Source organism: Esox lucius, chromosome 7, assembly GCF_011004845.1.
Source record: "Esox lucius isolate fEsoLuc1 chromosome 7, fEsoLuc1.pri, whole genome shotgun sequence".
Classification (NCBI taxonomy): domain Eukaryota; kingdom Metazoa; phylum Chordata; class Actinopteri; order Esociformes; family Esocidae; genus Esox; species Esox lucius.
In genome coordinates, this window is record NC_047575.1 from 6,797,363 (window position 1) to 6,809,771 (window position 12,409).

Consider the following 12,409-nt stretch of genomic DNA (forward strand, 5'->3'; position numbering starts at 1 on the left):
ATGTTACCATATACAATGCTCTTTAGCCAATCAACATTCAGGGCTTAAGCGACTAGTTAGAGCAATGAGGCAATAAGGGTCTGGCCAGTTTATCATGTCAAGGAGCTGTTCTTAGCAAGAGGCATGGCGGAGTACCTGGACACAGTGCTTAGCCGTGTTATATTGACAATATACCATATATCTCAGAGCTGCATTTTTGCTATGATAAGCCTGTTGCCAACTCTATTTGAGCAGTAAAAACGGATGTCATACCCTTGGTATACATATGTTAAACAGTCAATCTGCATTCAGGATTTGATGCACAGTCTACAAAATGTTATACTGTAGTGCGGATTCCCAAATGGAAGTGCAGAACTTTTGACCAGTGCCCTATGGATTAGCACTGCATCTCTAGAGCTAGGTAGGTTACACTGCATTCCTTATTGACATAGTGATAGTATAATTTATGAGCTGAAGGGATTGATAGTACCGTTTTTTTTTGCACTATTGGAGATCGATATATCTTTTCTAAAACTATTACAGATGAAAAATAATTTTACAACAGTCCTGCTCATAAATTGGTGCATTTATGTGGCTGCTCAGTATTGATTGAGTGAAACACTATAGCCTATATTCTGATTATTGTTTGGTCACACACATAAACCCACACACACACACACACACACACACATCTGTTAGCCTATAAAACCCCGTGCGCGTGGAAAGACAGCACCCATTGAACGGATCAACATCACAGGCTCACCTACACCTCATATCAGTGCCGCGACGCCCCTGCTTCACCTGATCCTCACCAATAAATGGGTTAACGCTGTCACCGGGAGAAAATTAATGGATCGAGCTCAAAGGGAGATCCCCTTTGAATGTCTTGCTGTTTTATCGATTTTGGTAATGTTTTTAAACAGACATCATCCCACGTTAATTCGTATTTGTGATTTGAGAAACATTTGATCTGCAAGATTTATGAAGACAGACCGGACTGATATCACCGGCGCTCCAGACCCGTGGTTTGCGCAACGAGGTCTGTCCGTCTGCCGCCGGAGTGAATCATTGGGTGGAGGCTCAGAAGATTAAACCCCGCTTATCACTACCCAAACTCCCTGAGATCTCTGATGGTATTTGAAAAATATAGACGGATAAGTGAGCCAATTCAAAGAAGCTACAGCTAAGCCGATGGGAGAAAATAATATATACGTATGTGGACCTGTCGAGAAGTCTGCGGCTGCCGTATAGGATTGTATGGGTTTTTAAAAAGGCATTGAAACTCTCATGGGAGGATGGGATCGGTGACGTTTCCTATGCATAAAAATCTCGAAGAGTGAACATTTAGATTTGAAGATTATTCCATGCTTTTTAAATAAGCGTAAAGAGATTCCTCGTTGCGTCCAAGTGATCGACCCTTCCAAGACAAATAAGGACAGATTGAATCTTGGTTGACCGGATTACCGTTCAAACAGGTAGGCACTTAACCCACCATTACGTTCCGTTTTGAATATTTGTTCTGTGATGTTGGCTCTGGCAATCGCCGCCCATTAGTTATGGATTTGAATGTGTGCCGCGGATAACGGAGTGACCGTTTGGGTGACTCACGCGCGGTCACTCTGCTGGGCTTGGACTGGGACCAGCCGCCAGCTGGCTGCACCTGTTGTAATTGTTGCACAGGGGACATTAAAGAGATCGCCAGTTTTCACCCGCAGAGTACTTTCCGATAATATAATGTTGTGATTCTGTGTGTGTTCGTATATTTAGCTGTGGCATACATTTAAGTGGAGTCATTATTAGGCCTGATTTGTTTTAGACTCGGAAAATTAATTAAATTGCCTGCAGGATAGGTTATTTGTGTGTGTGTGTGTGGTCGCGCGCGTGCGCGCCAAAGAGACTTGAGACAGAGAGAGCAAGAGAAATTATTGCTTTAATTAATGGCATGCTTTGCTTTGTAGCCTATTCGTGGAGCATTTGAATTTGTCCACTTTCAGGAAAAGACAAAGTGCAACTGGTTTCACCGTCTCAGATAAAGACTAGTCCTGGATTTAAAAAAAAAATCAGTGTCTATGTTTATTTTTGTCCTCGAAACAGGCATTATGTGTTATCTACAGTATTTTGTCTTAGCGCTCAGTCCGTTCTCTCTTGTCTCTGCCTCTCTGAGAGATAGCGCGCATTTGTGTTAACTCCTATGGCAGACAGACGGACAGACAGAAAGTTGGATATTGAAGTATCCGGTTGTTATACCCTCATGCCCATATCTGTCACCTGTCACGCGCACGTTCAACACTCCCCGGGGACACAAAAGCTGGGGCCGAGGGCGCGGTGGTGTGAGGGTGATAATGGAAAGAGAGTATGTGTGCGCATAAGTACGTGTGCGTTTTGTGTGTGAGTGTCTGACAGAACCACGGTAACGCATGAAGCAAGTACATTCTTTCTCCTGGTGCGCCTTGGCGGGCTGGCGCAAGGCACCGTTGCTATAGGCAATCCTCCGACAGTCGACGTGTTTTCTTGTTTGGGCAGTAGGCCCACTGTAATGATGTAATGTAGGACAAACAGACAAGTCCATGTCTCTCTGTCCCCGAGTTCCTTATTTGCCTGCCTTAGTCTTTTCAAACCACACTGTCAAGACCAAGGACACTAAAACCGGCCCCTGCTTGAAGCCGGCTGTCGGAGATCGGAACCGACGTTTTCCAGCTCAGTCGCATGCCCGCGGGGTGGCACATATCAGCTTGATCATGATGATGGGGCGGGAGAGATTCGGGCTTGTGGAGTTACCACTGCGCCCGGTGTACATCGCCGGTTCACCTCGCCTGGAGTTGGTAGAAGAGGACACGCGCGCAGAGGGTGACCACCACGGGATTGACAGCTTAGCTATTGCTTCGGTTGAAGTGCCGGTGACCGTTGAATGCAGTCCGTGGGGGTAAGAGACACTAACTCACGGGGTTATTTACTGGTGGTATATGAAGCAATTTGCTACCAGTCCTGTCACTGTGCAAGGTGACTTTCATCTTACATTTGACTTAATCGCCACGGCTAGTGAAAGATTGACTTATAGCCTATGTCTGGAAATTGACAGAGTAGCCTATTATTCTTAATTAATAAATATGTTTTAACAAGAGAAATGTAATTGTCTTGGACCCTGTTCAAGTGAACAAGTGAGTGTCATTCTGCTGACTGTCTTTAAAAAAAACACATCATCCATGTCTTCCACTGCACTGGACCGCTTCACAAACCTCTCCCCTGGACCCACAGACATGTCCACTATGTTGTTGTAGATGAACTTACACATCAAGTAGCTTAATAGTAAGTTGAATCAGGTTGTCTTTCCCTGCAGTATATATTTAAATCCATGTCTGTTGGTCCCCAGGAGGTTTGAGAACTACTGCAGTGGCTGACAGTCACTTCAGTTTTATGACTCAGGCCTGTGAAGCCAGCTGGATGTACTACTGTTGTATCTGAGAAGTGCAATATTGTAGTGTCACAGAGGTCAATACCTTTAGTTAAGCTGTAAGATACAATGCATTTTGTAACATTTTTGAAATAACAGATTGAGTTGTCAAAGGATCCTGTTAAGGCAGCTCAATGTGATATTGTCAGTCCAGCTACATTGCACAAATGTTATTTGATTATATATATATATATGAACTGTATTAACCAAGACAAATTAATGACAACCACCAAAGCACATATCAGGGAAAAGAAAAGAACCCACACCTCAAACTTGTATTTCAAACAGACCATCAATAAAGACGCAATGGATTAGTAGTAATACCCCTGAGAAGGATGACCTTACCAGTCACTGCACTACTTAACATTAATTTAACATTAATATTTTTAATGACCAATATATATCTGCACTACAGCACAAAGAAATTAAATAAAATGTTAAAAAAAATACTGTATGTAATTATAGGTCAAGTTTAATATAAATCTATAAACACTGGACAGTGATTTTATTGGCCCTGTGGTATGGATAGCACTGAACAGAGAGACAGTGAGGGGACATGCAGGGCGGGGTGGTGAGGCCCGTTTGCACTCACATTCAGGTAGAGGGCTGCATTTATTTAGTTCAGTAGGATCTCCATTACTGTAGCTATTGAACATGCAGCAGCTACTTTTCCTGATGTCCACACAAAACATATACTGTATACCCATGACTGATTATAAAACAGGTTTAGGCTAAAGGACATACTGATGATTATATTACAATCAATAAAAATAAATAAAAAAGAAGAGTTATATATTGGCAAGACACAATGAAGCATAAATATTGACACCCTAATCTATATAAACAGCCTTATCTTCTGTGCTGAGGGAGGCAGGCCTAAACACTCCACCAATTTAACAGAAAGGATAATATCAGAAATTATCACATTCAGAGGACAATGTTATATAAACTATTGTAAAAATAAATATGCCCAGAATGAAAAGACCTGAACCGCCTGCAGGTTGCATGTTATAGTGTGTATAGATGGATCACTGAAAACAAGCACGTTACTTGTTATGTATGTGTGTGTGTGTGTGTGTGTTTGCTCGTGCATGTGTCTGATGGTATGCAATAAATATTAGGCTGACCCTGACCTTTTCCTCACCACTAATGCATCTTTGACCACAGGGAACAACTGCTGTGTGAGCAACACGTCTGTCTCTCTCTTCCTCCACCATGCTTTTTTATTCTCTTGCTCTCTGCTTTCTCACCCTTCTCCTCTCTCTCTCTCTAACTCTCGTTCTCCCTCCCCCCTCTGTCTCTCTACCATACCTGTCTTTGACTCTCTCTTGCTGTTTCTCTCTTTTCCTTTTTCCTCACCTAACTCATGTGTGTTTCCTTCTCTACATCCTTTGGGAGCTCTGCAGCAAACACACACACACAAATACACACACACAAACACAAACACACACAAACACACACACACACACACACACACACGCGCACAAGTAGACAGATACTAACCCTTGCTGTCATTCTCTGCCCATGTTCTAAACCTTCGTTGACAGTTTGAATCAGAACTCACAGAGGTTTTTTTCTTACAATGTTCACCTGTCACCTTACATCTCACAGTCTCTATGACGACATGCAGATCCAAAAAACCCAACATTTTGTATGTTTCCTTCTTTTCTTTTCCCAGGCCCGGCTCATTCCGATTCAGGGTTTATTTTAGCATATGTATTGATCTAAGCAGAGACGTGAGAGAGAAATGGAGTGAGAGGATAGAGAACGAGAAAAAGAGAGACAATATTATATGATGTACATAAGGGTTACGGTTCCTGATAGGACTTTGTAGTGCAGTGCATCGTGGGTTGTAGTCACAGTGGCTACTTGGTGGAAAGCACAACAATCTAATACTGGTCCATGTTTCTGTGGTGACCTGAGGGACCCAGGAAGTGGACCGGAGAGGCAGGATCAGAAACAACTTGGCCAAGAACAAAGAGGAGGGGAGAAGTGAAGAGGAGGGGAGAAGAGAAGAGGAGGGGAGAAGACAGGTAGACTCTGTCCTTGGTCTCTCTGTCTCCCAGCAGACGACAGCTGCCCTCCTCCTGTCCTGCCTCTCCATGTAATGGACAGAAACATTTGAGACACCTCTGTGGATTTGTGTGCAACAGACCAGTCTACAGAAACCACTGGGGTTCCCCTCCCTTTGCTCTTTGTTGCTTTGTCTAGGACTACATGCTATGTCCTGTCTAATAACTACCGGACTCTTTGTCCTGTATATATCACTTTTATAACAGCACTTTTAAATACACAGCACCACTGCTCTTACAGCCTATTTTTATTTTTTGGCTCGGGTGGTCTCTCACTCTCTCCCTGTCACTCGCTCACTCTCTCATTACACAGTTCATAGTGGTTTTAGTTATTGAAAAACCTCCTGAGGGCAGAATCGATTCTGATTGGTTTGGTCATGTCCAACCACAACGCAGTAGAGGTGGGAGCAGAAAAGAGAGAAGAAGCTGGGAGTAACTGGTTTGGAAACGGAAAGAGTCAGGAGTGGGAACACAGAGAGGAAAGTTGTTTGTGGACGTTTTTATCACAATTTCGCAGGTATAAAGTATATCTGTATGTCCAGATTTATTTATTTATGAGTTTCTTATTCTTAAAAACACACATCAAAAAGCTACACGGACATCACAAATATGTAAAAAATGTGTTTCCATTCTGGTTCAGAAGTTGAATATCGTGTGCTCATATTTGTCCTCTTCGACACATTCATACAAGTGTGTTGGTGTCAAGTAGAACTGTTTCATTTTTCCTATCCCAGGTCCTCCTGAGCTCTCTCTGATTGATCGATATCTGACGCTGTACAGATGTAAATATTGATTTATCTGAGGCTGTGGCCAAAACATTCCCCAGATCTTGGCCCCTACTGTCAGTCAGATTGTGGGGGTCCCATGTGACTCAGTCGGTAGAGAGCGTGGTCCTTGCTGTGCCCCGGTTGCAGGGCTTAGTTCCCACAGGAGACCAGTATGAATATGTATGCGCTCGATACTCTAAGTCGTTCTGGATGAGAGTGTCTGCTAAATGACTAAATTGTAAAATGGTGGGGTCACTCAGTGTATGTGTAAATGGACAGGGACAGATAGCAGTCAGGCACATTGTCAGGAAGGTTCAAGAACATTAGGGAAGGAAGAGCTGATGTGGAGCGAGGTGGATGGAAAAGAGAGAGAGGGAGAGAGAGAGAGGGACTGACAAGGCTGCAGGATAAAGTGATGGAGAGTGACAGAACTTCAGTCAGGTTGTTATCTCTCTGGTCCAGTTGTGGGTGGGGGTGGGGAAGTTGTGATAGGGAGTGGAAAAACAGGACAGAGGGAGACTTGGGAGCCAGGAGAGAGAATCTCTATATTCACCAAACTATGTGTGTGTGTGTGTGTGCGTTCTGCAGAGAGAAGATGCCGTTCCACCACGTCAGGTCTACTCTGCTCTACACTGGAAGTCTCCTGAGCCGAACGCTGTCTGAGGGGAGTGAGGCCTTCCAACTCACCAGCATCTCCACTGAGGAGCTTGGAGGTCAGTTTGGATGTTTCTGACTTAGAGAAACTTGACTGATCGGGAGATTTTTCAGGCCCCATTTGGAAAACAAAATAGTGTGGTGAATGTTAAGTTCAGGGCAAAATAAGCTAGTATTGGTGTTAGGGTAAGAATTAAGAATATTTTTTAAGGGCAATCAACTTGTCCCCATTTAGATAGTGAAGTAAACATGTGTGTGTGTTAGAATACCTGCTGAAAAAAATCTACCTTGTGGGATGTTCCCTCATGAGATAAAGGGTTATTTTCGGTTTAGCTTAATAGTTACAATTGATGTTAGCGTAATGTAAAGGGTTCGTAGCTGGGGATTAGGCTTAGGGTTGTGATAGAATTTAGGGTTTGGATTTTGGGGTGAATGTTCATGAAGGTATATGGGTGATTCTAGTTTTGTTATACATGAGGGGACCAAAAGGTCTTCTAGTTGGTTCCTACTTCAGGAATCATGTTATTTCTGTATTAGGAGATAGGTTAAAAGTAAAACACACAATTGAGATAAATGTTTGAACTGTGTTATCTTCAGATTTAGAGGCATTAGTGATAAGATTTAAGGTTGGGCATTTGGGTTATATTTTGAGTTTTTGAGTTTAAGTTTAAGTTGAGGTTGAGGTTAAAGTAAGGGTTAGGGCTTATGAGATTTTCTGGTCCCAATAAAAGATAACCTGTGTGTGTTTGTTGCAACCGTTGTCAGAATTGATTACAATTCTAAAATGCCAGTGTGATAAATATAACTGCTGCAGAATGGATTAGTTTGTAATATTTTATAAAATCCATAAAACATTGACTAATTTGCACATGGGGGTGTGGTATATGGCCAATATACCATGACTAAGCATTGTATATAGGCAAGACGCATAAACCACAAATCCCCAAGATGTCATTAGAGCAGTAAAATGTGATTTGAATGATCCAGTTTATAATAGCACATAAACCATTACATAAAATGAGTCAACAGGCATTTTTGTGGGACTTCAGATATTCAATTGCAGTGTTTTTAAACCACATTTATAGGTTCTTGATTTGTTTGTTTAGATTCCGAATTGGTCTGGGGAAAACAAGGGCCTCTTGTCAAATGCTCATGACCATAGTCAGTTGTGAAAGCTTGCAGGTCTGTCCTGGACCATTGCTTCACATTTATCAGTGACTAGGATCTACCATGCTGCGACTGGCTGGCAAACATGGATTTCAAATGAACGATAAAATCTGCAGAGCTTTATAGGATGAGCTGAACTATCTCACATACTTGATTCGATCTAGCAACATTTTAGTCACTGGTTCAGATGCTCTAACTGCTATGTTGTCTGCTTCTCTCTAGCCTAGTGCCCAGTAGCACATGCACAGTCAACAAAGCTCTCTCCAGTCCAGTTGGTCCTTAGCGTCCGGTCCCATCTGCTATGGTCCGGCCATCCTTCTATACAGTGTTTCAAGGCTTGCGATGTCAGCACTTAGCTGCTCTCTGAGCTCCCTCAGATTGTGATTAGTCGTTGGTAAGTTTTCCGGTATTGCGTCGACATGTCTGATGTCGATGTTCGTTTCCTCCATCACTTCTTCGCCAGATCTGCTCCCACTGTTCCAAACAGTTTTTGCGGTGGTCAGGCTCTTCCCCCAGAAACATGACTGATGGAGTAAATATCCCTCATCAACCCCATTATCAAGCTCTGAGTTTTCTGTGGAAGTGTATTGAGGTGTAATCTGCTCACAGGTGGCTCTTAGTCTGTTTCCAAGTCAAAGTTTTGTTGTGTGATGAGGTCCAAGTCCATGCTAACGTCTCTTTTTCACACTTGCGCCGAGCACTGTCACGGATTTGGACACATACAGCACTGTTAAACACACATCCATCTGTTTTAGTAGCATCAACCCCCTTCCCTGAGGAACGATTTATCTGCAGAGATCACTGTTGGGATAGTACATTGTGAGATCGTACATTGTGAGATCGTACATTGTGAGATCGTACATTGTGAGATCGTACATTGTGAGATCGTACATTGTGAGATCGTACATTGTGAGATCGTACATTGTGAGATCGTACATTGTGTTGAGGACTTCCGACTGCTACTTCCCCAGGAATTCTGGACTCAAATGTTGATACCTTGTATCTCATTTTGTCTAGCCTGCGTGATAATGTAACAGAGCAAGGTCATCTTCCTTTTTCCAAATGTCTCTATGTTCAGCATTAGGGCTGCCATTCTTCAGAACTTTGTCTACTCTTGCCTTACACACACCTAGATTTCTCCGCAAGACCAGTACATCATCAAAATGGCAGATTACTCAGTGTCATCAGGTCATGGAAATGTTCTGGGGCAGAGGATCACAAACGTAAACATTTTGTAAAGCACCTTGTAAATCAAATGAGAAATATAGCGTAGAGCGCTGACTCTTTTGTCAGTAGAACTTGCGAAAATCCCATGTTAGCACCAAGCTTGGTCAACAGCTGTGCCCCTGCCAACGCTCCCAGTATTTGCTCTGCTGTCAGAAGATTGAATTTCTCCCTGCACACAACTCATTAAGCGGGGTCAGATCTTCACAGATGCCAACCGTGCTGTCTTTCTTAGGTTACAATGACCACCACCGAGCAGTAGGCTGCTCTGTCTTGGCAATGCTTTAAATCCCTCCTCACCTTTTCCGTCACAGGCAGGGAAACCTCCAAAGCACCTTCATTATGTATGGTGTGGCATCTGGTTTGCGTTGCATTGTATATGGCTTCTGACGGAATCTAAAACCCCAAAGAGCAATTACTATAACTGGGTCCATGCCTATGCTATCTAGCCTAGACACTAGGCTGACCTGCCTTCACTTCTCTCTCCAGAGGGCACAGACATTAGTGTAGATTGCTACCCCATCTACACTAAGTATAGCTCCACCTGGCACAGACATTGGTCAGTTGTCAGAGGTTATTGTAAATGGTCCATTTTAGTGATCTTATTGTGCACATCCTCATGTATAAAAGTCAAGCTGAGTGTTACTTTCAAACTTCACATTGGTATAGAGAATTGTTTGGAATGTGTCTAATTCATTTGATTATTAGCTATATCGTATAGTTGTATATTAATAAATATATATGACAAAAATATGGATGTGTTTTTCTATGATACAGTAAGCAGGGTACCACTTGTCAACTCAGCGGGAAACAATCATGTAGAAAATTAAGTGCAAATCATTTTCCAAATTATAATGTGAAGGTAATTTTGTGCTTTGAATAACAAAAGGGTAATAACAGGGTAAACAAAACAACACAACATAAATGAATCATCGGCAGATTGACAGGCTATGATGAGATATTCATACTTATCATGGCAAAATAATGAGCTTGGCAAAATAAATTTGCTTTGCCTCGTACAATACTATATTTGGGTCCTGCTCTAGAATGCACTATGAACTATGATTGGTCAAAACAGACGAGCCATCGAATATCATTTGTTAAAATGATATTCTGTACCTCACCGAGGGGGAAGAAGAAGCGCAACAGGCAGGTGGGAGCGTAAATCGAGGTGGGAAGAGTGAAAAAGAAGAAAAGCAAAATAATTGGCCATGATGTGATATTAATATTGTTCATGGCAAAATAATTGGACATGATGTGATATTAATATTGTTCATGGCAAAATAATTGGCCATGATGTGATATTAATATTGTTCATGGCAAAATAATTGGCCATAATGTGATAATAACATTGTTTATGGCAAAATTATAACTTTTAATTTTTGATGTGTCATTGCGTTTAATTAAGTTGTAAAGTCCAGGAGGAAAGGTGCTTTGAATTAATAAATGTGGGTTGTTTTCATATGGACTTCAATCTGCATTTAAATTGTCTGATAGATTATCCACTTCTGAAATACAGCAAATTTGATGTCAACAAGATGCAATTTCAGGTGGGTGGTGACTGTGCCCTACTAGTGTTTGTGTGTTGTGTGTGTGTGTACACAATATTACAGTTTCCCTTGATTAGCTTAGGTAAATGATCTTGCCTTTAAAGGACCAATTCACCCTGGGGGATCCTTTGGTGGTTTGTATCGGTTTTGAGAGATTTCCTGGTCAGTGGGATTTGTTTCACACATTATTGGCCTGGAGGAGTGTGAGAATGGGATTTGCTTGCTAAACAACACATTCCATTACATCAGATCATGTAGGACTAGCTTGATCAGAAACATTTATGGAATCTTATTTTGATCATGTTTTCTTTTATTTTGCAGAGCCTCCATATTATACAAATCGCATGTGTAGTTGTGGTTGTCTTTGGTTGATAGAGCAATTGGATGTTACACTTTATTTTGAGAGTCCCAATTACGATCTGTAGATTTTCTATAGACAGTAAAATCAACTTTCAACAAATTATCGGTTGATAAACAGCTGCTTGCTGGTTGGAGTTTAGAATTAGGTTTAGGGTTAAGGTTAGGGATAGAATAAAGTTTTGGGATAGTATATAGATAAGGATTTGGGTTAGTAAATAATTAGTTAAGATGTTACAGATAGTCAGTACCTTTGGGACTCTCACAATAAATTGTTACCTGGATGTCTTTCGGGAAAAGTCCTGAATCGAAGTGGGAAGATACTATGAATTTAAATGGGGAAATTGAACATCAGTGCCAGCCTTTGTCTTCTTGCCCGATGTTAGGTCTTACTGGCCCCGGGCAGCGGGCCAATGTTAATGTGGAAAACTGACACTGGAGCTTTCTCAGTACGATATCCTGGAGTACTGTTCATTTTGGGTTCTGTAGTTTCAAAAGCTACAGGATCTAGTGAAATCTATGGTCAGCAATGATTATGTAAAACAAAATAACTATTTACAGTGGGTATAGAAAAGAATCACCCCCCTTTAAAACAATCACATTTTGTTGCTTTGCAGCCTGAAATGAAGACAGACACAGTTTTTGTTTCATTCAGCTTTATTTACTCAATGCAACTTATAACATCCAAGTGAAAGATATAACACCAACATAAAAAAACAATCACTGAGTTAGAAAAAGGATCACCCCCTTGTGTCAGTATTTGAACCATCTTTTGCTTTAATTACAGCCTTTAGTCTGTTGGGATATGTCTCTACTAACTTTGCACATCTAGACGTTGCAATATTTGACCACTCTTCTTTGCAGAAATGCTCAAGTTCAGTTCAATTTGATGTTGACCATTTGTGGACTGCTGTCTTCAAGTCATTCCACAGATTTTCAATGGGGTTTAAGTCCGGGCTCTGAATAGGCCATGCAAGGACATTCACCTTTTTCTCCTTCAACCACAGTGTGGTCAGTTTTGCTGTGTGCTTTGGGTCATTGTCATGTTGGAAGGTAAATCTTCTTCCCATTGACAACTTTCTGGCAGAGAACAGCAGATTTTCCTCAAGAATTTGACAGTATTTTGCCCCATCCATTTTCCTTTCTATCCTGACAAGTGCTCCAGTCCCTGCTGCAGAGAAACAACCC

The 12,409-nt window shown here is 41.8% G+C and overlaps 1 protein-coding gene across 3 annotated transcripts in view; it reads left to right on the top strand.

The window, feature by feature from the left end:
• Positions 1 to 731: 731 nt before the first annotated feature.
• The window catches only part of LOC105030883 (calcium-binding protein 8), a 75,157-nt gene continuing 63,479 nt past the window's right edge, over positions 732 to 12,409 (top strand). The window contains exons 1-2 of one of the 3 annotated variants that reach the window (XM_013132298.4): positions 732 to 1,454; positions 6,858 to 6,982. In XM_013132298.4, the coding sequence (XP_012987752.1) occupies positions 6,865 to 6,982 (118 nt within the window). In that variant the 5' untranslated portion in view covers positions 732 to 1,454; positions 6,858 to 6,864. Of the gene's footprint in view, positions 1,455 to 2,344; positions 2,903 to 5,941; positions 6,020 to 6,857; positions 6,983 to 12,409 lie in introns of those variants that run through there. The other 2 variants (XM_020047908.3, XM_020047909.3) reach the window with 2 other exon arrangements.